This window comes from Oryx dammah, unplaced genomic scaffold (assembly GCF_014754425.2).
Source record: "Oryx dammah isolate SB20612 unplaced genomic scaffold, SCBI_Odam_1.1 HiC_scaffold_20, whole genome shotgun sequence".
Classification (NCBI taxonomy): Eukaryota; Metazoa; Chordata; class Mammalia; order Artiodactyla; family Bovidae; genus Oryx; species Oryx dammah.
Window position 1 is genome coordinate 70,085,159 of NW_024070204.1, and position 26,528 is coordinate 70,111,686.

At 47.8% G+C, this 26,528-nt stretch overlaps 1 protein-coding gene across 1 annotated transcript in view; it reads left to right on the forward strand.

Moving 5' to 3' along the window:
- The window catches only part of SLIT3 (slit guidance ligand 3), a 729,977-nt gene that overhangs the window by 105,220 nt on the left and 598,229 nt on the right, over window positions 1-26,528 (forward strand). Inside the window, exon 4 of the mRNA XM_040262791.1 lies at window positions 24,996-25,067. Coding sequence (XP_040118725.1) covers window positions 24,996-25,067 — 72 coding nt within the window. The remainder of the gene's footprint in view (window positions 1-24,995; window positions 25,068-26,528) is intronic.

The following is a 26,528-nucleotide window of genomic DNA, read 5'->3' on the forward strand; positions in this document are numbered from 1 at the left end:
AAATGGCAAACTGGGGCCCCCTGGGACAAATCTGGCTCAGTGCTTGTTTGTGTCAATAAAGTTTTATTGGAACACAGCCATGCTCATTCATTTACGTATTGTGTATGGCTGCATTCATGCTATACTGGTAAACCTGTGGAGCTGTGACAGACAGCAGAGCTTACGAAGCTTCACATGATTATCATCCAGCTCTTTATAGAAAACATTTGCTGAACCTAATTTGGAGAGACCTTTCAGTGTGGCTCTCACTTTCTATTGAAGGAGGCGAGTCAGTAGGAAATTGTAATATAGTAAAATAATCAGAGGATTCTATACATTAGAAAATAGGACTGGACAGGCTTCTTAGAAGAGAGGCCCACTCTGCTGAGACCTGGAGGCTGAAGGGGAGTTAATGAAATAGAGGAGAAGGGAAAAGTGTTCCAGGTTGAGGGAACAACATTAGCAAAGGCTCAGAGGTAAGAGAGAGCAGGGTATGTTCAGGACCTGAATAAAATTCATCATAACTGGAAGGACAGAGGGCAGGTGACATGGAGCTTCAAAGATAGGAAGAAGTCTGGATGGTTTTCGGAGGGCATTTGGGCTTCCCAGGTGGCGCAAGCAGTGAAGAACCTGCCTGCAAATGTAGAAGACATAAGGGACGCTGATTCGATCCCTGGGCCAGGAAGATAACCTGGAGAAGGGCGTGGTAACCTGCTCCACTGTCCTTGCCTGGAGAATCCCATGGACAGTGGAGCCTGGCAGGCCTTAGGGTCACAAAGTATTGGACACCACTGAAGACTCAGCACAAACACACAGCGTTATTAAAGAATTTTCAGCAGGGGAACAACATAATTAGCCTCGTATTATAAGGAGATCAGTCCACCCGGATTAAGGAGGCTGAATGTAAGAGCTGAGTGGAAGTAGGGATCAAGACTGGAGGCAAGAAGGCTAGTGGCGAGCCCATTTCAGTAATGCAGGGGGCGAGGATGGGAGCCTGAGTTACAGAGAGTAGTGGAGCCAGGAGACGAGAATGCTTTGGAGGTATATTTAAGAGGCAGTGCTCAAGGCACATAGCTGTTGATTGTGCATGGTGAGTGTCAAGTGAAAAGGAGGAAAGTGTGAAGAGGGTCACGGCCTGAGATGGGGACCACATGGGCAGGAGCAAGTTTGGGGTGCAGGAATATGACTGTACCCATGTTGGACATGCCCATGGGACGCCCATGGGGAGATAAGTTTCACAGTCCAGTTTCCACTCTTCCCATTTTGGCCCCAGATTGATTTTATAGCAGACTCTATTCATTTCCATCTGTACGTGCCTGATGGTCAGTGTGCCCTGGGGCTTTCAATCCACACCCCTGTGCCCACCTCTCCTCCAAGGGACATGTTTCCGATGCCCTGGTGCCAGGAAATTAACACTTCCCCAGCAGCGACCCTCAACCACCAACTGAGCTGGTCTGTGGACATCCGAGTCCCTTGCTCTCCTCCAGGGATGACTCTGAGGGTGTGTTTTGCACTGACCTGCACCACTGACCCCGAGAGACTGAGCTCCAGACGCCCCTGGACATAGGTTCCTAAATAAACCTCTCACAGTGCAACCCTTATTTCAGAGTCTACTTCCAGCGGAAGCCAACGAAGACCACTATGAAATGTTTATTTAACCAGTAATTTTTGGATACCTGTTGTACGCCAGGCACTGTGATGAACCAGAGGTCCTGGATCTTGCCTTCTCTCTCTCTTCTATTCCTCACCATGGAAACCTTTAGTGGTTTCTCCTCCATTGTATCCTACACATCAATTCTAGAGTCACTGTCAGAACACAATTCTCATTATAGGCCTTATCAGCTTAAAAACCCACAGTGGCTTTTCTCATGGCCAAAAAGCAAGCTTCACGCTCCCTAAAGGGCCCTTGCAGAGCCCTTGGCCAAGCCTGAGTGGTGTTCCTAGCATGTTTGGTTGCGGTTCATCCTCTCCCCTGTGTATCCGGGGACCCAGCCATCCCAGTGCACCGGGCACGCGGCCGCGGTGAAGAGCATGTGTTTTGGAGCCAGAAGTCTGGCTCTGCTACCTGGTGTCAGTAACAGCGTGACCTTGTGTGTCCTTAAGTCATTCAGTCACGTCCGACTCTTTGTGACCCTATGGACTGTAGCCCGCCAGGCTCCTTAATCTATGGGATACTCGAGGCAAGAATACTGGAGTGGGTAGCCACCATGCCCTTCTCCAGGGGATCTTCCCAACCCAGGGATCTAACCCAGGTGGATTCTTTACCAGTGAGCCTCGGGGAAGTCCAGTGTGACCTTGGGCAGGCTGTTTTACCTCCCTGTGCATTGGTTCCCGCATCTGTGAATGAAACAGCGGTGCTTTCTCTACAGAGGCGCTGTGAGGGTTAAGTGGGATAATGTGTAGAAAGCATGTGGAACGCTGCTGGGTGTGCGGTGCGTGCTAGAGTGCTCGGGAGCTGGGGAGGGTCCACGGCGGGTTCCTGTGTCCTGCTCTGCCTGCACGGCATCCCCGCTTGGTCCTTTAAAGAAACGCCTTCAAGACCCCACTCAAGTCTTAACCTCTCAGTGCAGTTTTCCCTCACCGGCAACTCACACCCAACCAAAGGAGTAATTGCTCTCAACTTTTCAGTTCCTTGGTATTTTACACGTGTTTTTTGTACTAATGCTGTATTATGGTTAATTTAGCGTGTGTGTGTGTGTGTGTTGAGTCTTTTCAGAGAGATTCATATCATTCATTCCACTGCTTTAAGACAAGAGTTGAAGACATTAGCCACTTGTATATCTGAAGGAAGTGTTTTCTAGGAAGAGGAAAGCAAGAAAAGCCTCCAGGGAGGGTGTACCATGAGAAGTCCCAGGAGCAGCAAGGGAGGCCTTATGGCTGGAGCAGAGGCAGCAAGTAAGTGATGGAAGGAGGTCAAGACTGAGGGGTGAAGGGAGAGGGGTGTGGACAGAACAGGTATGGGCAGTGACCCATCACAAGGGTATTGACCTTCACTGAGTGAGTTGGGAGCCATTGAAGGGCTTGAGCAAAGGATTGCCTTGGTGAGTGAGGGCTGTGAAAGGATCACGGAGGCTGCTGGTGGAGAGCAGGCGTCGGAGAACCAGGGTAGAACCAGGAGTCCAGGCGGGAGACTACTGCAAATCTGAATGCATCTCTTCCCCTCTGTATTTGTCAGTTTTCCCTTCTGTCCTAACCACCCCAGAATCTCAGTGGTCACCAAAAGTAAACATTTTCTTCACCTACAGGTCATGGTTTGGCTGGGTTTGGCTGATTGCAGCTGATCTCAGCAGGGCTTGGATTCAGGCTGTAGCTTGGGTTCAGAGTCTTTCCTGTGATTTCTCGTTCTTCTTGGCTTTGTGGCTCCCAGAGACATATTTCTCTCATGGCAGAAGGAAGAAGAGATGAGGTCCAGCCAAGTCACAGAAGCACATTTTAAGCCTCTGCTAACACCACACCCACCAGCCTTCTATTGGCCAAATCGAGGTACCTGGCCAAGCCCGACATCAGGGGATTGAGGAAATACACACTGCCCACTTGAATGGGGGATCCTGCAGAGACACTCAGCCAAAGTCTGGGGTGGAGGATTCTAGAATGGAGGAGGGACAATAGACAGTAAACCAACTTACCGCGTCCTCTCTGTTCCAGTACCGTCATCCGGTGTCATCAAGCTTTGCTTGCCATCTTTCTGTTTCTCTCATCCGCTCCTAACTCAGGTCCCCTTCGATTCACATGCTGCTTCACACAATGGTCTCCTTCGTGTTTTTCCACAACTCTTATTTCTCCCCCACACCACATTCTGCATGCGCCTGCCTGAGTGTCCTTCCTGCAAGCTCTCTTTACACCCATCCTGCTCAAAGCATGGCAGTGCCCAGACATTGAGCAACAGGATTCCTCACATGCCAGGAATTTCTGTACCTTCTTCATGGTTTTGGCTGATCTGTATAATGCCTGTACTATTATTATTATTTAATATTTCTTTCACTTCACTTTAAGTCAACTTACTTTTTTTTTCCCCTAGCCTCACCTTAAATTGCAGTGACCATGAGAAAATTGTACATTTTTCTGAAAACATAAAAATATATGCCGATTAATATCAACATGCTTGTGTGTTTACCCTCTAAAGTCACTAGAGATATGATGATTGCTCTCAGGGACCCACTGGCCTCTCATAGCCCCTGCTGCTTCATCCCACCTGTCTAACCTTCACTCTCATCTCTACATAAATCCACTGCAGGGACCATGATAGTCTCCTCTCTGTGCACCTGTCATGGCAGAGCATTTGCCCGTAGCCTTGCTTAGACCGCCCTCGGAGCCTTGAAGACTCTACCCCTTTCTCTCTGCCTGTGTATCCTTCAAGGTCTGTGCCTCCTCCATAAATCCCCTTTCTCCTAGTTAGCTGGCTCTCACTTGCTGCTTCACTTACAACCTATCGCCCAGAGTCCCCGCTCACGCTTTTCTCGTCATTTCACAGGTACTGGTCTCACCAACTTGGCTCACCAGTGCCCCAAAGCTCACATGGCTGGTTCCTGCCTAGTCTCGCCCCATCATTCACCCTGCAGGGGTTCTTCACCCCTCACTCTGCGTGTTCAAACAAGAGCTGTTTCCGTGGTGTTCCACTGTAGTGTCTTTGACTAGGTTTGTTCTCTGCCCTTTCTCTGTCTTTCATCCCCGGTCCATTTCTTCTCTCCTTTCAAGCTGCTAATCAAATACTGCCTCCTCTTTGAGGCTGTGAAGACTCCTCCCACAGTTTGCTGTGCGCCCTTCTTTCTCAGCACATGTTACATGCCGGTGGTCATCAATGTACTTATCTCCCTTGCCCACTGGACTGACTGTAAGCTCCTTAAGAAGTGGATCTTGCTGGATTTTGTTTCTCAGAGCATGACATAGAATAGGCACTTAGTAAACACTGAATTTCTCAATCAATCTTTGAATTAAAGTAACTTGGAACTTTGCTATTTTAGCAGGACTGTATGTTCTTTGAGGGCAGAGATCTTGACTTCTCTCTTTTTCCTTCCCCATGATTGCTTGCCTCAGGTAGATAAACAGTAGGTGCTTCTTAAGTTTGAAGTTAGATGAGTTGCCAATGAGATACAGTAGGTGGTTATGGTTGACAATGAAAATTGGTGACAATTAAGATAGCTTAGCAATTCTAAGCTGTTTTAGGCCTGAGCTGATTTTGAACAGCAAATGCATCATGATTTTGGTAACTGAAGGCAACTGGGGCTATGTAGGAGACCTTACCCTGTGTTCATAGACGAAAGGAAAGATGCAGTCATGTCAGGTACCTAGTCCTGTCCACTCGACATCAGCTCTGCATCTGGTGATGGTGTCAAATTCTTTTCAGGATGGAACTGGTATCGTGTGTGTGTGTGTGTGTGTGTGTGTGTGTGTGGAAGAGAAAAAGAGATAGCAGTCCAGATGCCAACACACCTGGAGTCTATTTGTGAGGATCACTGGTTCAGTCCACAGCTTGGACCATTCATTTATTTCTCGCTAAGTGAACATCTGGGATTCAGTTTGAGACGCCAACAGCTTTGGATGGGATCTCAAAGCTGTGGTTGGGAAGGGGGACTGCTCGCCCGAGGTGGGAGTGAGAGAGGTGATCAGGGGCTCTTAAACTATTCTGCAGATTTCAGTTCAAATGCAATAGCCAGAGGGTTGAGAAACCCTTCCCAGGCTGAAAAAGCATTTTAAGAAAGGAGGGAGGAAGATAATCAAAGGAGATTCAATCCGATCAAAGCAATAATGCAATCTGCAAAGGACCCCCTTTCCCCTTTCACCCTGTTCCCTTTCTACCCCATAGTTTTTAAATGTCCAGGTTTCTACCTTTTCTAGGAAAAAAAAAAAAGAAGAAAGGAAAAGGAAAAAAAAAAATCTTGGACTTTAACCAGAAAGGAAATGCTATGAGAAAGTAAAATTCTAATTAGTTATAGATGAGAATTGGTCACAGATAATTACTCAACATTCCTTGGCTCATGCCTGGGAGGGCTTAAAAGATCTTTTTTTTGTTGCTAGATATGTAAACATATATCTAGATACATAGATAAACACACAGAGAAACTCACCGTCATTAGCAGATCTTGCCGAGTGCAAGTGTTTAGAACAGAAATGAAAGGGAAATTTGTCATTCACAAGCTAGGAATGTTTGCATCATTTGCTCTCAGGCCTCTTTTTTCTTTCTCTTTCCTTTTTTTTTTTTACTTTGAACTTTTCCAAAATAAAAGAAAAGGTCAGCGGGTTCAAACAGGATCATTTTAAACAGTGCCCTTCTAGAAAATTTGTGCTGAGTTGTGCCTGCCCTCGGTGACATCTACCAGCTCGAGTATTTCTCCTTCAGTTTGCATCTGTCATTTTCCTACCTGTGAGTTGAAGGGGTTGGAGATCCAGGTGAAGGGCCTGGAATAATCCAGAGAGAAGCTGGGAAATCTGTGGTGAGTGGTTTTCCCGCTATCCTATTTAGAACGAACTTTGCTACATTGTTTTGGGGACTTTTAGTGTGGGAGGGAGTCCCATAGCTGCCTAAAGTATTTTCCTCTCAATTCCTAGTAGAAATGGCTCAACATTAACTACCAGCTGCTCAAGGCATGCTGAATGTCTTTGTGGAGCGTGTTTTTACAGAACAACACTCACTTCTAAGAAATTCTCAGTCTTCCTTGCCTACCATCACAGCTCTCTCATATTCATTCCCAGGCAGCACAGACAAGAGAGAGTAGCCTTGGAGGACCTTCTGCCCTCTTTGTTGTTGTTTTCTGGCACCCTTGTTTCATTGCTGTAGAAACACCTGTCTGGTGCCCTGTGTGGTATGGGGACCCTCACCTTCACTCAGGTCTGAAACTGCCCTTGCCGGCTTCTCACCCGCCCTGTGCAGTGCAGAGGGACTGGGCCTCTGCTCCTTCCTCTCAGGACCCTCTCTCTCTTTCTTTCTGTAACATTTATCTTAGTTATTTATCTGGCCGCCCCAGGTCTTAGCTGCGGCCTGCGGGACCATCTTCCGTCTTCGCCGAGGCACATGGGTTGGTTAGTGTGACGTATGGACTCTTAGTTGTGGCATGCAGGCTCTGGTTCCCTGGCCAGGAGTTGAAACCATGCCCCCTACATTGGGAGTACAGTCTTAGCCACTGGACCACCAGGGAAGTTTCAGGACCCTCTTTCAAGCACTGTAGCAAAAGTGTTTCATTTGTGCTATTGCAATTCCAACGCTCCAGTTACCTGCTTTCAACAAAACACACCAAGACCCTCTTCTTGGGGGCATTTCATCTTTAAATGGGTATTCTAATCAAGACCATTATTCCCATTTTCATAGGAAGAAACCAAGAAAAAGAGAGAGGTTCAACCCCAAAGGATACTCGGCTTATTGAGAGCTGGATTTAGAATCCAAGTATCCTCAACAAGCTCTCAGAATAAGGAGAATAGAATGAGGATCTTAGGAATCATCTCCTCCAACCCAAAATTGTGTTGATATAGAATTGCAGCCTCAGAGCAGGGCTGTGGTTCACACAGCCACACAGCTCATGGGGCAGAGCTCGGCAGAGCCCGGCTTCCCTAGGTCCCAGCTCCTGGGGCCCTGTCCACGAGTGCCTGATACTGGTGGCCTAAAATCCACTGGATCCCACATCCTCCCACTGTCCCACTGTCTAGTCTGGTCAGACAGCTGTAATAAAGTATCAGAGGCTGGGAGCTTATGAGCCACAGCTTTATTTCTCACAGTTCTGGAAGTCCGAGATCATGCATACCCACGGCAGTGTGCAGCATCTTTGGCTGGGGCCTGTGAACTTGTATTGGCAGCATACGGGACCTAGTTCCCTGACCAGGGATTGAATCCAGGCCCCCCGCAGTGGGAACATGGACTTTTAAGCACTGGACACCAGGGAATTCCCTGGAACCTCTTTGATAAATGTACTGATCGCCTTCATGAAGCCTCTACTCTCATACCCCTGTGAGATCTCCAATCTAATGCTGTCATCTTGGGGGTTAGGATCTCAGCATACAAATCTGGGTGAGGAGGGGACACAAACCCTCAGGCTGTAGTGACTTCCCTTACTTCCTTAACCTCTAGAGAGTTCATGGCCCATTTTCCTAAGACTGTAAGCACATCTCCTCAGCTGCCTTCCCAGTCTCATCTTCCACAGACTCTTAGCACCAGACACGCCCGCCTCAGGCCTCTGGCCTCCACCTTATCTGTTCTTGCCACAGAGGTCAGGTCTCTGGCTCTGCCATTGCCATCATATGTGCCCTGGAATCTTCTCTGTTGTCTATTCAGAGCCTCACACTAAAAATTTAGTGATGAGGCTCTAATTTAGCTATTCAGAGCCTAGTCCCTGCATCTTTCAGTTATCAAATCATTCTCTTCAGCATAGGAGTATGTTGCGATTTGTCCCATCTTAAAAAGTAAAAAGAAAACCTTTCCTGACTTCCTTTCCCCTCAACCCATTCTCTGTTCCCCTGTGTAGCAAATTATTGTTTCCCCTTGATTTTTCCTCCTCCCACTCTTTCTTGAACCACTGCAGTTTATAGTTCACGCCTAAGTCTATACCAGACTGCCCTTGTAAGCCACCGTCTTGCTGGGCCCATGCTGTCCTCCCCTGCTTCTGCCTCTTGACTGCGTTTGACAGACTGCCCCCCGCCCCGTCCCCGCTCCCGCCCTCCTTGGAAGGCTTGCTCATGTGGCTTCTGCAGTCCCGCCTTCTCCTCCTGCCACACTGCACTGTTTCTTCCTCCCTCCATCTCTAATGGATGGTGTGGCCCAGGACTCTGTCCTAGATCCTCTTCCCTTCTTTTTTTCATCTTTCATGGTGGCCTTGGTTCCTGTACTTCAGTTCAGTTCAGTTCAGTCACTTAGTCGTGTCCAACTCTCTGCGACCCCATGAATCACAGCACGCCAGGCCTCCCTGTCCATCACCATCTCCCGGAGTTCACTCAGGCTCACGTCCATTGAGTCCGTGATGCCATCCAGCCATCTCATCCTCTGTTGTCCCCTTCTCCTCCTGCCCCCAATCCCTCCCAGCATCAGAGTCTTTTCCAATGAGTCAACTCTTCGCATGACGTGGCCAAAGTACTGGAGTTTCAGCTTTAGCATCATTCCCTCCAAAGAAATCCCAGGGTTGATCTCCTTCAGAATGGATGGTTGGATCTCCTTGCAGTCCAAGGGACTCTCAAGAGTCTTCTCCAACACCACAGTTCAAAAGCATCAATTCTTCGGCGCTTAGCTTTCTTCACAGTCCAAATCTCACATCCATACGTGACCACAGGAAAAACCATAGCCTTGACTAGACGCACCTTTGTTGGCAAAGTAATGTCTCTCCTTTTAAAGATGCTATCTAGGTTGGTCATAACTTTTCTTCCTGTACTTAAATACAGTCTATTAATACATCTCCATTTTGGTATTGTCCCCGAAGCCCAGATTTGCATATCCAGTTGTCCATTGCGTTTCTCCACATGGATATTTACAGGCATATCAAATTAAACATGTCCAAATCTGGCCCCTCACCACACCTGCCCTACCCACAGTCTTTCTCTCTCTTGCGTAACAACAGATCAAATCTGCAGATGCACAGGCCAAAACCTCAGCATCATCCTTCATTCTGCTCTCCCAAGCTTCACCTCCAATCCATCAGCAAAGCCTGTCAGTTCCACCTTCAAATATTTTCATCTTAACACCTCTGCAGCCACCCTCTTCGTAGAAGGGTAAAGAGAGTTCCCAGAGAAGGGAGGAGCATGTGCAGAAACCCCCAGGCAGGGGAAGATGCAAGACTGGAGTTTCTCAGAAGAGGTGAAGGAGCGATTCTAGTGTCTGGGGAGCTGCCTGCCCTGTGGGCCCCATTATAAAGTGGGGTGAGGAGATCGCTAAGGGGACCTGAGCTCTGGCCACTGCCGAGGGGTCTGGCTGTCTGGAATGGATCAGCTCTGAGGGATGTGCATGACTCGGTGCACTGCATATGCATTACCTCTGCAGTGTGTGCGTGTGCGTGTGTGTGTGCACACGCGCGCGTGCATGAGTGCTCATATGCACGCGTAAGTATGCATTTTCTCTCACTCTTGACATCTTCTCCTAGTGTCTGAGCCCTCCGTTTTACTGATGTAGTTCCATGTCCAGTCTGCTGCTGGCGGATCCCCAGAAACCTCTGCTCATGACTTTAATCCTAGATGAAGCAGCCTTTTTGTTCACAGACCCTTGGAGTTCCCTGCATTGTTCTAGGCAGATATGACTTAAGCCTTGTGGGCTGTCACCCTGGAATAAGATAACCCCCTGAGCCCTTGGCCGCTTCTCTGCAGAGCCAGGAGTATCCACTGCTGCAGATCCAGACCCTGCCCTTCTTTCCCACTTCCACCTCCCGTCCCCACCCCCATCTCCCCCACCCCCACCTTCCCCATGTTCTCCTGAAATCAGGGTCTCCGGAGACAGGGGTATTTGGGCACATGGCAGCAGCTAGGACAGGGGTCAAAGGCAAGTCAGACTCAGGCCACTAATGTGTTCTGCTTTGTCCTTAACAACCGTGTTATTGGAGGAAAATTGGTCCAATGTGAAGTGCCGGAAAGTTCAAAAAGGGTTGTTTTAGGGTCTTTGTGCCTGTTTTCTTTTCACACTGGAGTGTTGAATCCTGGGCAAGCCCCAGGGCTGTCGAGAACTGGACAGATGTCTCAGGACAGAGTCGCCTACAAGGACAGACAGGGGTCTGAGAATGCCCTTGGGGGATTTCTGAAAAGACAGACCCTTTTAGATCTGAAAGGGAAATAAGCATAAATGGACAAAGCTAGTGGAGGTGATGGAATTCCAGTTGAGCTATTTCAAATCCTGAAAGATGATGCTGTGAAAGTGCTGTACTCAAAATGCCAGCAAATTTGGAAAACTCAGCAGTGGCCACAGGACTGGAAAAGGTCTGTTTTCATTCCAATCCCAAAGAAAGACAATGCCAAAGAATGCTCATACTACTGCACAATTGCACTCATCTCACATGCTAGTAATGGAGAAGGCAATGGCACCCCACTCCAGTACTCTTGGAAAATCCCTGGATGGAGGAGCCTGGAAGGCTGCAGTCCATGGGGTCGCTAAGAGTCGGACACGACTGAGTGACTTCACTTTCACCTTTCACTTTCATGCATTGGAGAAGGAAATGGCAACCCACTCCAGTGTTCTTGCCTGGAGAATCCCAGGGACAAGGGAGCCTGGTGAGCTGCCATCTCTGGGGTCGCACAGAGTCGGACACATCTGAAGCAACACAGCAGCAGCATACGCTAATAAAGTAATGCTCAAAATTCTCCAAGCCAGGCTTCAGTAGTACGTGAACCATGAATTTCCTGATCAAGCTGGTTTTAGAAAAGGCAGAGGAACCAGAGATCAAATTGCCAACATCCACTGGATCATTGAAAAAGCAAGAGAGTTCCAGAAAAACATCTATTTCTGCTTTATTGACTATGCCAAAGCCTTTGACTGTGTGGATCACAATAAACTGTGGAAAATTCTGAAAGAAATGGGAATACCAGACCACCTGACCTGCCTCTTGAGAAATCTGTATGCAGGTCAGGAAGCAACAGTTAGAACTGGACATGGAACAACAGACTGGTTCCAAATAGGAAAAGGAGTACGTCAAGGCTGTATATTGTCACCCTGCTTATTTAACTTCTATGCAGAGTACATCATGAGAAACGCTGGGCTGGAAGAAGCACAAGCTGGAATCAAGATTGCCGGGAGAGATCTCAATAACCTCAGATATGCAGATGACACCACCCTTATGGCAGAAAGTGAAGAGGAACTAAAAAGCCTCTTGATGAAAGTGAAAGAGGAGAGTGAAAAAGTTGGCTTAAAGCTCAACATTCAGAAAACAAAGATCATGGCATCTGGTCCCATCACTTCATGGGAAATAGATGGAGAAACAGTGAAAACAGTGTTAGACTTTATTTTTGGGGGCTCCAAAATCACTGCAGATGGTGACTGCAGCCATGAAATTAAAAGACGCTTACTCCTTGGAAGGAAAGTTATGACCAACCTAGATAGCATATTAAAAAGCAGAGACATTACTTTGCCAACAATGGTCCATCTAGTCAAGGCTATGGTTTTTCCTGTGGTCACGTATGGATGTGAGAGTTGGACTGTGAAGAAAGCTGAGTGCCAAAGAATTGATGCTTTTGAACTGTGGTGCTGGAGAAGACTCTTGAGAGTCCCTTGGACTGCAAGGAGTTCCAACCAGTCCATTCTGAAGGAGATCAGTCCTGGGTGTTCAATGGAGGGACTGATGCTAAAGCTGAAACTCCAGTACTTTGGCCACCTCATGGGAAGAGTTGACTCATTGGAAAAGACCCTGATGCTGGGAGGGATTGGGGGCAGAAGGAGAAGGGGACAACAGAGGATGAGATAGGTGGATGGCATCACCGATTCAATGGACATGAGTTTGAGTGAACTACAGGAGTTGGTGATGGACAGGGAGGCCTGGCGTGCTGTGATTCATGGGGTCGCAAAGATTCGGACATGACTGAGCAACTGAACTAACTGACTGGGACAGCTCAGGATTCTCCTCCCTCCCTGGCCTGGGTGCAGTGATTTGCTGGGACCCTCAGAGCCGTCTTCTGAAACCAGAGGCCTTGGACAATAAGGCCAAGGACTACAGGGTTAGTTTCCTAGTCTGCTTTGATTCAGTTTCTCCTGCAAATGCAAAATGAGTGAATACTCTGTGTATTCTGCGTAAGGACTGATGCTGAAGTTGAAGCTCCAATATTTTGGCCACCTAATGTGAATAGCCAACTCATTGGAAAAGACTCTGATACTGGGAAGGATTTAGGACAGGAGGAAAAGGGGACGACAGAGGATGAGATAGCTGGATGGCCTCATCAGTTCAACGGACATGAGTTTGAGCAAACTCTAGGAGATAGCGGAGGACAGGGGAACCTGGTGTGCTGCAGACCATGAAGTGTCAGAGAGTTAGACATGACTTAGTGACTGAGCAACAACAACTCCTTGTCACTGGCTCCTTCCTAGGATTGTTGGGAGGCCTTCTGGTCAACCAAGCACTTCAGAGTTAAGGAAGCAGAATGGTGAAGGGATTCTGACACAGGTTTTCCTGTCAGAGAGACTTCTGTCCAAACCTTATCAGCTGTGTGACTTTAGACAAGCTCCATAACCTCTCTGCCCCTCAGTTTCCTTGTGTAAGATACTGACAATAAAAGTGTCGCTTGAAGGCTGAAGTAAGATAATGCATTTAAGCACCTCCCACTGTAGTCAGCACACTGTAAGGGCCTGGCATTGATAGGAAAAAAGGAAAGAAGGAAGAACAACAAGGGCAAAGAGATCATTATTGTTGCTTTGAATTCAATATGAGTTGGTTATCGTGATAGTTCTCACCAAATACCCAAGTGTCCCTGTAGATTTCCTGTCTTCTTTTGTGGTTAGGTTTGGCCATGTGACTGGTTCTGGCCAATAGGCTGAGAGCAGTGATGTTAGTTACCATGAGGTCAAGGAACTGAAGACCTGTTGTAGCTCCTCCCTCCCACTCTTCCCCAACATGCTGTGTTATCTACAAGATGAAGCAAGTTTTTATGTGAGTGTGAAATCCATGTCTGTTGTGTTAATGCAATGAGATTGTGGAGTTCATTTGTTACTGTTAATAGCCTTGTTGACCAATACAGTCATCTATGAAGGAGAAATAAATATCCCCTATTTCTGACCTCCTGGCTTATCTAGGAATGATGATAATGAAAGCAACAGGGGCCGTAAGAGCTACCATTTAGCAAGCCTTTGCGGTACACTGCAAAGCCCATCACAGCTGCCCTCTTGGGTATCTCACAAGGTCCAAGTTTTGCTATTACATAATAATTGTGTTCCTAAAATAAATTTAAAGCTATTTAAAGAAAAAAAAAAAGGTTTCTCTTAAACAACTCAGTGGGGAAAAAACTGCTTAGGGCAAGAGTTTTAGACTAGGATGACAAAGTTGTTTCTTTTACAGAAATGTCAAAAGTAAAGGTTTTTAATTGCTATTAGGACATTTTGAAGTTACCAACTAAAAATAACAGATTTTCAAAACTGACAGAAGTCAACCTAAATGTCATTGAGCAAATGCTGAATTCCATGGAAGACAAGATTCAGGTCAACTGGCTTCCAAACCATGAAATTAAATTGTGGCTTGGTCCAGGAATGCTATTAAAAAGGAAGCCCTGTTAGAGCTCAATAAAGCTGCTACCCACCTGCCGCCCCCACCCCCCACAACAAACTGTCTTTTTAGAAAAAGACATTATTAAAAAAGAGGAAAATCCCAGTGGCAGAGAACAGCCAGTCACTAACCAGAGTGGCCCCTGGGTGTTGAAACTGGTGACCAGCAGGCTTTCCTCTTAAGTGTGCAGGGACCCTCTCTGATCCAGACAGTGCTGTAAGTCAGCAGTTAGCACAGATCAGGTTTCTTGCTGAACTGATCAGGTTATATCCAATTTGCATTATGAAATTTGCATAGCAAGAAAAAACCTGAATTTGATGTGGTGGGCAGGTGAGGAAACCAAGAAAATATGAGGCCATCAGTGGCTACAGTGAATCTCTGTGGAAACAAGCCATATTCAGGCTTCTCTGCTCTTGACTCTGCTCTGCTGAGGAGTTCCCCTGATATATAGAGTGACATCCGTCCATCCTCATGGATGAGAGTGCCACCTCCAAGTTGGGGTTTGAGGCCTCTGAATTTGGTTCTGCCCTTCTCGTGGGCTCTGCCCTTCTTATAGGTTCTGCCAGGATGTCTCCCCCTCCACTGGGGGAGGGCTGGAGCTTTTACTCCAAATAGCAAAGCCACTTTGGCCCTTGTTGGTGTTTCTGAAAACACCAGAAGACCTGGAAGCCATCCAGCCTGCCTAGGAAAGTGCGTGGAGAAGGGGATTCAATTGATTTCATTACTAAAGCCAAGAGTCTCATGACCTTTGGGAATTAGCACACTGACTTCCTTCCTCCCTCCGGCCTTAGCTGAGCAGCTGAACATTCCACACCTCCAGAAGAAAGGGGAGGCATCCTGTGGGTGCTGGGGCCTGCTGCTGCTGAGCCTGCTTCCTTCTGGCCTGGAGGCCTCTCATCTATCCCGTACCCACTAAGAGGCTGCCCTGGCCCCATCCTCTCCTGCCTTTCTGCACAGTAGGTCAGTAGTGAGGCAGCTGACTCTGGAAGCTGAGTTTCCAAGAAGATTCTGGAAGCAGACAGACTCAAGCAATTAGATCTTCTGGGAGTCTTGTTCACCTGCAAACAGGATGACTCCATTCACCCAGCCCAGAAAAGCTATTGATTTTTCAGGTTCCCTGAATTGACCATTCCCAGTTTATGACTTATTCATGAAATTCAAGAAGCCCTTAGTAAAAGCTCCCTTGTATCCCTGGGGTTGTGTTGGCTCACAGTGGGTCACTGAGCAGATATTAGACATATTTCCCACGTAAGGACCTTTAGAACTTAATGGGAAGATGAGACCCACACACGAGGTAATAAGTCATGACAGTCTATAATGAGGGCTAAATTAAATACCATCATTATCCATGATAGTTAAGAGCACAGGTTTGGCATTAGGTAAATGTGGGTTTAATCCCTGGCTCAGGATGATCCCCTGGAGGAGGAAATGGCAACCCACTCCGGTATTCTTGTCTGGAAAATCCCCTGGACATAGGAGCCTGGCGGGCTACAGTCCAAAGGATCAAAAAGGGTCGGACACAACTGAGAGACCAAGTACACACATCTGTGTTCAAGTCCATCACCATCATTTTGACTGAGTTTGGCTCTGGGCAGGTGGCTTAATCTTCTTAGGCCTTTGTTTCATTATTATAGGGTGACTGCTAGTACTACTCTTGAAGTTATTCTGTGTGGAGTTAAATGAACCGAACATGGGAAGCCCCTTGTACAATGCCTGACTCGTGATCTTAGTGTTATTACCAGCTACTGCCACTAGCTGTCAAAATTATTTGAGGGATCCCAGTAGTTTAGAAATACTGAATCTGAACATAGTCACTTCTGTGTGATGGTCCTCTCATCTCTATTGTTTTTAGCACTAATTGGTCATTTTGATTAATCAGTTACCCAAGTGGGAGCCCCGGGGCCACTTTTAACCCCTTCACTCCTGTACCCCTCATATGCATTTACTCACAAAACCCTGTGGTTGAAACCTCAGATCTCACTCCTCCACTCCAATGTGACTCCTCCCCTTCCCCAGGGCCTCACACAACCACAACAATTACTCAGGAGCCCTCTTAATTGCTTGCCTTGCTTCTGATTCCACCCTTTTTCAAACCAGGCTTACTGCTTCTCAAGCTGCTGCTGTGAAGTCATTTCAGTCGTGTCCGACTCTGTGCGACCCCAGAGACGGCAGCCCACCAGGCTCCCCCGTCCCTGGGATTCTCCAGGCAAGAACACTGGAGTGGGTTGCCATTTCCTTCTCCAATGCATGAAAGTGAAAAGTGAAAGTGAAGTCACTCAGTCGTTTCTGACTCATCGAGACCCCATGGACTGCAGCCTTCCAGGCTCCTCCACCCATGGGATTTTCCAGGCAAGAGTACTGGAGTGGGGTGCCATTGCCTTCTCCATACAGCTACTCAAGAGAACTTGTTAAAATCCAAAACAGATGGTCATTCCCTTGCTCAGACTCCGTCTGTGGCTCCCCCTGACTCTCAGTACACAGCCAAGCCCCAGTCCTTTCTCGTGGCCCGCAAGGACCCTCGTTAATATGGCCTCTGCTGAGCCCTGGAGCATCACCACCTGTGTTTCTCGAGCCATCTAGTCTCTGCGATGCAGCCCTGTTTCCCAAAAGCTGCTCCTTGGTCTCCTGGCCCTCCATGTACATACTGCTCTCAAAGCCTAGAACCTGTTGTCCCTGTCTCTGGAAGAGTCAAAATTATGCTTCAAACAAATAAGAACTCCAAACCAGTTTCTTCAGGAAGCCTTCCTGTCCCAGGTCTGGGTTAGCTGCTCCTCCTCTTGTGCCCCCACGATAGCTTTGCTCACAAGATCGTGCTACAGATTTTTGTCTCCATGTCAGTCTCCTTCGCTAGCATCTGACATCCTTCTTCATCTACATCTTATTCATGCAGATACAGGAAGGGACCTTATCTTGATCATCTCTGTATGTTCATATTGAAAAATGACTGGGAAGATGGATGGATGGATAGATGGATGGACGGATGGACAGACATAGGGGTAGAGGGTGGTTTTATGAATGGATAAATTAGTGATTGGATGGGTTTAATGGACAGACAAATGAAAGAAGTCAATAAGGTGGAAAAAAATCTCTAATCAGATCTTACGCCCAGGTTCCTCCAAGAAGGCCATCAGTGGTACCACAAAGCCAAGACTGTTTCTTGGGGCTTCACAGTTCAGGCTGAAAAGCAGAATGACCTTGCAGCTGGCAGCCCGTGGACTTCTTGACCCTGATGCTCCCATTGTTCCAGCAGGAAAGCTGAAAAGGAATGTTGATCTTAGAGGAAGACAAGACATTAGGTGGACTTGACTTATCACTGGCCGGGCCCACGTCTTGTCTGCTGACCTCCTCAGGCCTGCCCTCATGCGGGTCCCATTCGGTCCTTTTCACCATCTAGGCATCACAGATTTATTTCCAATTTGAACTGTGGCAGATTTCTACCTCTGGCTCCAGGTGACAGAGCAGCAGATGGCGTGAGTGATGGAAGGCACGAAGGCCAATAGCCGCTGTCTGCAGCCCAGAGCTTATCTGTCCCTCTGGCAGGAGAAAGACCTGTTTCCCTCTGTTCACTTTCCTGTTCAGGAGCTGCTCTTAAAGCAGCCTCGTGAGAAGTGCACCTTATGCAGCCTGGAGGCTTCAGCAGCTCTTCGAGTAAGACCTTTCAGACCAACTCGGGTCTCTAAATAAGAATGAATAAATCCCAGGATGGGATGAACTAGAAATGTATCGAGCTCCCCTTGATAACAGAGAACCAGCGTGTGGCCCGCCCAAGCCAAAGCAGAAAGACCCTGAGGCTTTTAAAGGAAGGAGAGCCCAGCCCAGCCGCCCTGGAATCCTCATTTAGGGTTTACAAAGCAGCAGGCAGCGCACAATTGGCTAAATTTGGTTGTGTTTTTATTTTTGTCCAGCCACAAATACCAGCAAAGAACTGAAAACGATTCCTTCCCTTCCTGGAGCCTCAGAGCCAAGCTGGTTTTATTTTTAGCTTCAACTCTGGTTTTAAGCTTTGAGCACACTCAATACCCTCCTCACTGCAGGGTGCGGTGGGTCAGATTTCAGAACTTTTGCCTGGATGGGCACATTGGCTGTCTGGGTGTAACTCTCACCAGGCTTTGTGCAGCTGTGGATGTAGAGGAGGGTTCCAGACAGACCTACCTGGAGGCCCACTGCTGGCCTCAGGGACCCAAGAGAATCCTTCTCAGGGACGGAAGTGTCCTCATGGCAAATGGTGGTCTGGGCAGGGGCGGAGGAGGTGGCCACCCTGGATGAAAGGAAGCAGAGCCAAAAAGACAAGAAGGGGAGAAAAGGGTGGGATGGGGGAAAGGGAGTTGTCACTGATAGAGAGGCTTCCAGTAACCCCAGTGGTTTAGAACCAGGCTCTGGAGGCAAACCGCTGTGGTCAACATACTGCCTCCACCATTTCCTATCACAGTGGTCTTGCAGAATGGGCTTCACCTCTCCATGTGTTGACATCCTTTATCTATCTGTCTGGCTTCCTTGGTAGCTCAGCTGGTAAATAATCCGCCTGCAATGCAGGAGTCTTCACGTCGATTGCTGAGTTGGGAAGATTTGCCGGAGCAGGGATAAGCTCCTCAGTCCAGTATTCCTGGGCTTCCCTGGTGGCTCAGCTGGTAAAGAATCCGCCTGCAACGTGGGAGACCTGGGTTTGAACCCTGGATTGGGAAGAGCCCCTGGAGAAGGGGAGGGCTGCCCACTCCAGTCTTCTGGCCTGGAGAACTCCGCGGAATCTGTCTGTCTGTTTATTTGTTGCTGACTGCGTGCAGGCTTACTCTAGGTGCTTAAAGTCGGGGCTGCTCTCAAGTTGCAGTGTGTGGGCTTTTCATTGCAGCGGCTTTTCTTTTTGCAGCTCATGGGCTTAGGCGTCTTGTAGCATGTGGAGTCTTCCTAGAGCAGGGATCAAACATGTGTCCTGTGCATTGGCAGGTGGATTCTTAACCACTGGGCCACAAGGGAAGTTCCTCGATATCCTTTATGCGTAAGATGCTGGTAGTAATGACCCCGGTTTCTGAGCTGCACTACCCGAGATCCTACCTTTCCAGCACGTAGCGCAGCGTCTGACACAGAGTTATAAAGCAGCTCATTTCGATTATGCCATGCTCTCACTGCACTGCTACATGCTTATACATGCCCTGTGTCAAGATTTACTGTAACCCACTGAGTAGAGTTATTTTGCAGGTGGAAAACTGAGGCTTAAGTAGCGAGGTAACTACCCCAGGGTCCTGTGGCGAGAAGACGATAGAGCCAGACCTGAACCTAGTCTGGCTGATCCCAGAGTCAAAGCACCACACCTTCTCTGGGACCAGTGCTTTTCCATGTTCAGTTCAGTTCAGTGGCTCAGTCATGTCCGACTCTTTTCAACGCCATGGCCTGTGGCACACCAGGCTTCGCTGTCTATCACCATCTCCTGGAGCTTGTTCAGACTCAGGTCTGTTGAGTTGGTGATGCCATCCAACCATCCCATCCTCTGTTGTCCCCTTCTCCTCCAGCCTTCAACCTTTCCCAGCATCAGGGTCTTTTCCAATGAGTCAGTTCTTCGCATCAGGTGGCCAAAGTATTGGAGTTTCAGCTTCAGCATCAGTCCTTCCAGTGGATATTCAGGACTAATTTACTTTAGGATTGACTGGTGTGCGATCTTCTTGCAGTCCAAGAGACTCTCAAGAGTCTTCTCCAACACCACAATTCAGAAGCACCGGTTTTTCTTCGCTCAGCTTTCTTTATAGTCCAGCTTTCACATCCATACGTGACTACTGGAAAACACAGAGCTTTGATTAGATGGACCTTTGTTAGCAAAGTAGTGTCTTTGCTTTTTAATATGCTGTCTAGTTTGGTCATAGCTTTTCTCCAAAGGAGCAAGTGTCTTTTAATTTCATGGCTGCAGTGATTTTGGAGCCCCCCAGAATAAAGTCTGTCACTGTTTCCATTGTTTCCCATCTATTTGCCATGAAGTGATGGGACCATATGCCATGATGTTAGTTTTCTGAATGTTGAATTTAAGCCAACTTTTTCACTCTCCTCTTTCCCTTTCATCAAGAGGCTCTTTAGTTCTTCTTCGCTTTCTGCCATAATGGTTGTGTCATCTGTATATCTGAGGTTATTGTTATTTCTCCCAGCAACCTTGATTCCAGTTTGTGCTTCATCCAGGCTGGCGTTTCATAGGATGTACTCTGCATAGAAGTTAAATAAGCAGGGTGACAATATACAGCCTTGACGTACTCCTTTTCCTATTTGGAACCAATCTGTTGTTCCATGTCCAGTTCTAACTGTTGCTTCTTGACCAGCATACAGATTTCTCAGGAAGCAGGTTAGGTGGTCTGGTATTCCCATGTCTTGAAGAATTTTCCACAGTGTGTTGCGATCCACATAGTCAAAGGCTTTGGTGTAGTCGGTAAAGCAGAAGTAGATGTTTTTCTGGAACTCTCTTGCTTTTTCCATGATCCAGCAGATGTTGGCAATTTGATCTCTGGTCTCTCTACCTTGTCTAAATCCAGCTTGCACATCTGAAAGTTCATGGTTCACGTACTGTTGAAGCCTGGCTTGGAGAATATTGAGCATTACTTTGCTAGCATGTGAGATGAGTGCAATTGTGTGGTAGTTTGAACATTCTTTGGCATTGCCTTTCTTTGGGATTGGAATGAAAACAGACCTTTTCCAGTCCTGTGGCCACTGCTGAGTTTTCTAAATTTGCTGGCATACTGAGTGCCACACTTTCACAGCATCATCTTTCAGGATTTGAAATAGCTCAACTGGAATTCCATCACCTCCACTAGCTTTGTTCATAGTGATGCTTCCTAAGGCCCACTTGACTTCACATTCCAGGGTGTCTGGTTCTAGGTGAGTGATCACACCATCGTGATTATCTGGGTCGTGAAGATCTTTTTTGTACAGTTCTTCCGTGTATTCTTTCCACCTCTTCTTAATATCTTCTGCTTCTGTTAGGTCCATACCATTTCTGTCCTTTATTGTGCCCATCTTTGCATGAAATGATCCCTTGGTATCTCTATTTTTCTTGAAGATATTTCTAGTTTTTCCCACTCTAATGTTTTCCTCTATTTCTTTGCACTGATCACTGAGGAAGGCTTTCTTATCTCTCCTTGCTATTCTTTGGAACTGTGTATTCAAATGGGTATAGCTTTCCTTTTCTCCTTTGCCTTTCGCTTCTCTTCTTCTCTCAGCTGTTTGTAAGGCCTCCTCAGACAACCATTTTGCCTTATTGCATTTCTTTTTCTTGGGGATGGTCTTGATCACTGCCTCCTGTACAATGTCATGAACCTCCGTCCATAGTTCTTCAGGCACTCTCTCTATCAGATCTAATCCCTTGAATCTGTTTGTCACTTCCACTGTATAATCGTAAGGAATTTGATTTAGGTCACACCTGAATGGTCTAATGGTTTTCCCTACTTTCTTCAACTTAAGTCTGAATTTGGCAATAAGAAGTTCATGATCTGAGCCACAGTCAGCTCCTGTTCTTGTTTTTGCTGCCTGTATAGAGCTTCTCCATATTTGGCAACAAAGAATATAATCAGTCTGATTTCGGTGTTGACCATCTGGTGATGTCCGTGATGTTGGAAGAGGGTGTTTGCTATGACCAGTGCATTCTCTTGGCAAAACTCTGTTAGCCTTTGCCCTGCTTCATTTTGTACTCCAAGACCAAATTTGCCTTTACTCCAGGTATCTCCTGACTTCCTACTTTTGCACTCCAGTCCCCTCTAATGAGAAGAACATCTTTTTTGGGTGTTACTTCTACAAGGTCTTGTGGGTCTTCATAGAACCATTCAACTTCAGCTCCTTCAACCTTTTCGTTGGGGCATAGACTTCGATTACTGTGGTATTGAATGGTTTGTCTTGGAAACGAACAGAGATCGTTCTGCCATTTTTGAGATTGCATCCAAGTACCACATGTCAGACTCTTTTGCTGACTGTGAGGGCTACTCTGTTTCTTCTAAGGGATTCTTCCCCATAAGAATCCGTATAAGAAAGTGGCTTATCACAGACAGAGGGGTCTGACAGGCCGCAGTCCTCGGGGTCACAGAGCACACACGCACACGCTCAGTTATCACTGGCTGTCCGGGAACTGCTGTAAACTAGGGGTAGACTCCCTCTCACCTTCCTGTCCTCTGGGGTACCCCCCGTTCTCCCCACTTTAGTGACGGGGACACACAGAGCGGGTACTGGGGGTGATGAGAAGAGCGCTGGCCAAACCCACAGAGAGAGCAAGTACGGCAGAATGGGGCCGCCAGGAACAGGCCGAGGGGCGGTGTGGTGCTGTTGTTTCACGTGCACAGGCTTTGACTTTGCACGATGGCAAAGCTCTGGAGGTCTGCTGCACGATGATGTGAACAGACTTCACTTAAAAATGGTTGAGATGGTCAGTTCTATGTTGAGGCTTAAATGGAAAAGTGCACAGGGAACCTGAGCTTACGTGTCCCGCTTGCCAGCCTTCCCTCTGGCTCCCTTCCAGTCAGGAGTGTCTCCAGCAGAGTGTGCTTGGTGCACACGTGCCTGCACTCGTGTGCACCCCTTCAGGCCTGAGCCACGCGCTTCTCACCAGGACCTCATTCCCTGAGGTCGTAAATGCTTCTCTCCCACATGCTTTGCCCTTGTAAACTCCCTTCTGGTGTCCTGTCCCTCGCAAGGTTTTATCTGTTGACCTGGAACAAAAAAGGGCAAATAACAATATCCTAACCCCACCCCCAGCAATCATAGCTGCTTGGAGCACTGTGAGAGTGTCGGCTTTGGGGCCAGAAGCTGGGAAGAAGTTCACCTTTTCTTCTCTTCAGTTCACTTAGCTCTAAGATGGAATAACATGGTTATTCCAAATAGCCAAACATACATAGTTTAAGCAGAGAAGTTCAGCCATCTGTAAACTGGTCTTTGCACTGGGAGACTCTGGGGAGTACGAATCTGAGGATTCTGAGGAGATTTGGGGACACTGGTTTGGGCTTCATTGATTAGGCTGCATAATGAAATTTGCTGACAAAGGTCCATCTAGTCAAAGCTATGGTTTTTCCAGTAGTCATGTATGGATGTGAGAGTTGGACTATAAAGAAAGTGAGAAGAAGAATTGATGCTTTTGAACTGTGGTGTTGGAGAAGACTCTAGAGAGTCCCTTGGGCTGCAAGGAGATCCAACCAGTCAATCCTAAAGGAAATCAATCCTGAATATCCACTGGAAGGACTGATGCTGAAGCTGAAACTCCAATACTTTGGCCACCTGATGCGAAAAACTGACTCATTTGAAAAGAACCTGATGCTGGGAAAGATTGAAGGCAGGAGGAGAAGGGGATGACAGAGGATGAGATTGTTGGATGGCATCACCAACTTATGGACATGAGTTTGAGTAAACGTTGGGAGTTGGTGATGGACAGGGAAGCCTGGCCTGCTACAGTCCATAGGGTCACAAAGAGTCAGACACGCATGAGCGACTGAACTGAACTGAATGAGATTTGGATAGAGAGGCCTGGGGGTGAGCATGGAGTGTGCCTGCATGCCAAGTCACTTCAGTCATGTCCTACTCTTTGTGACTCCGTGGACTATAAGCTGCCAGGCTCCTCTGTCTATGAGATTCTCTAGGCAAGAATACTGGAGTGGGTTGCCATGCCCTCCTCCAGAGGATCTTCCCGACCCAGGGATCGAACCCGAATCTCTTACGTCTCCTGCACTAGCGCCATCTGGGAAGCCCCAAGCATGGGGCAGGCTTTCCCTTCTGGCCTCATACTCCCGGGAGAGCAGCCTTCATGGGGGCAGCAGCAGTGACTCACCATCCCTTGGAAGCTCACATGGCCTTCTTCACTGTGGGTATTACCGTGGACCATTCTCAGGACAGCCTGGCTCTGCTGCTGCCATCCAACATGGGCTGTCCCTCCTGGACTGGCCTTCAGCCCCACTGCACACCAGATAGTGGCCAGCTTCCCTGTTAAACACAGTGGGGACAGCACCCAGGGCCAACATTGCTTTTAAGGGACCCATGGAGATAATTTAATTTCTTTGAAAATTAAAAGAAAAAAAGTGAGTGTTTAGGTCAAGTAACTGTTATATAATCTTAATGTATTTGTTTTTATACCAGCATAGTTATACAATGGGCTTCCCTGATAGCTCAGTTGGTAAACAATCCACCTGCAATGTAGGAGACCCTGGTTTGATTCCTGGGTTGGGAAGATCCCCTGGAGAGGGAATGGGTGCACATTCCAGTATTCTGGCCTGGAGAATTCCGTGGACTGTATAGTCCACGGGGTAGCAAAGAGTTGGACACAGCTGAGCGACTTTCACTTTCATAGTTATACAATACAATATTTAATTTTTTAAATAGAGGAAGGTGCCCACAAAGGCGAAAGTACCAAGGGCCCATTTTGGCCTTGAACCCACGGTGATGTGCCCACTCTCTTCTCTGCCCCCATAATGGCTGCTGTCTGTCCTCCCCGCCCCAACCACCCGCTTAGAATCTGGAGTATTCTCTCTGGCATTTTATTTAGTTTTAGGGACCCGTTTCACAGGCCCGTCCCATCAGTTGGCAATAGCTACTTAGAGCAAGCAATTGGTGAGACGAGTTCCAAAGCCTGTCTGTGGTTCCTGGGAAAGAATGTGGTTGTCGTCACTGAGTGTCATCTCTCTGAGGCTCGGGACAGGGGAGAGACAGCAAGCATGCTGTGTTCCTGCTTTCCACCTGCCTTTGCCTTGTATCCCCCACCTGACTCCACATTTTGCAAGACAGAACATGCCTTCCACGTGCTGAGCGTCCCATGATGAAAGATCTAGACGCCTGTAAACCTGCTGCTGGATTGATTGAGGGGGTCTCTGAGTGCCCTTGGTCCAGTGTCGTGTCCTTTGACATTTCTTCATTTTCTTTTTCTTTTCCCCCTTTCAGGCGCCTGAACAAGAATAAGCTCCAGGTCCTCCCAGAGCTGCTTTTCCAGAGCAACCTGAAGCTCACCAGACTGTGAGTAGAGTGAACCTGCGTTCTCTGCCTTGTGTCTTGCTTGCATTTTCTGATGCAGAGGATGTGGTTGCCTTAGCGCGGGGAGCCCTGACCCCGGGAGCTGGGCAGTGAGTCTGCACGTGTGGGCATCTGGAGCCCGGCTTCAGCGTGTGGGTCCCTGTGCTCCCCTCCGGGCCACCTTTTCTGCTCCCTTCCTTCAGAGAGTCACTGAAGTGGCCGGTGAGAGCTGTGGAGTTAGGCTAGCGCGTCTCTCCTTTACATGGAGGAGGAAATCCATCCTTTCACCTGGGTCTGAATGTACCTCAGGGAAATGCCCTGAGGGGGGGCTTGCAGGTGAGCTGGTTCACACAAGACAGTCTCGGAGGGTAGTGGTTTGGATTAAACCTGTCAACCTCACCTCCTTGCTGGCTAGAAGGGTTCCTGCTCTGTGCCTGCTTCCTCCCACTGCCAGTCCGAGAACTCTGGATCTGGAGGTCTGTGATTTGTGTGGGAAAGGAAGAAACACCTTGAACTTTGCTTTCTCTTTGGGATGGTCTAGGATATAATGAAGTGGTGAGACTTGGAGATGTCTTTGTGTATTTATTCAGCATGAGAGTTTGGATACTCAAGAACTGGAGAAACACATCCGGATGGAGAGTATGATTCACGAACTGGGGGTGTTAGGCAAGTGCTGATTGCCGACAGTGAACAGCTTCATGACTGTATCTGAAAGTCCTACTGGCGGTGACTAGTGTATGTTATGGGGTGAATTGCTTGCCCAAGGCTTAACTTTCTGGTTGGAGCAACAAGTGTCTGGCTGCTTAGCAATCAGGCAGCGAGATTTACAACGTGGCTGGGAGGACTGTGACATTACTGAGAGGCTTCTGCATGGTGGCCACCATTCCCAGTCCAACGGCCATGTTTAATACCTCCACATGCGGCCCACTGGTGCATGTAGGCTCCAGGATAAATTGGAAAATATGAAACACATGTTCGCATGTGCACTTAAGAATGAGTTCTGAATTAGGAAATTGTATCTCTGTCTGTACACACAGCGAGAGACTATAGTCAGTCTCTTGGTGCTGCGGTGGTCTCGCTTGCCTTCTCTTGGGTGCACCTGGACTTCCTCACAATCTTCTCTGGCTGGTACTCCCTTTCTCTTGCTCAGTCCACCCGACTGACTGTACTAAATGTGGGAAAGAGTACGCCTCCCTTTCCACTCTTCCACTTCATCCACCTTGATGGATGTGAGGGTGGATGAAGTGCAGTGTGTATCTGGCAGAGCTGAATAAGCAGTACCAAATGGGCAGATGGGGAAACCATTCTGGCTTTTCCCCTCCTCTTCCCTGGAGAGTTCTTTCCTTAAACACTCACTTAATAGCCATCTCTCCACCCAGCACTACCTTGTGCCTTTCAGCCTGCTTTTAACTAAACCATGCAAAATGTATGCGGTTCACCTGGACTCTCAGCATCACTTTCCAG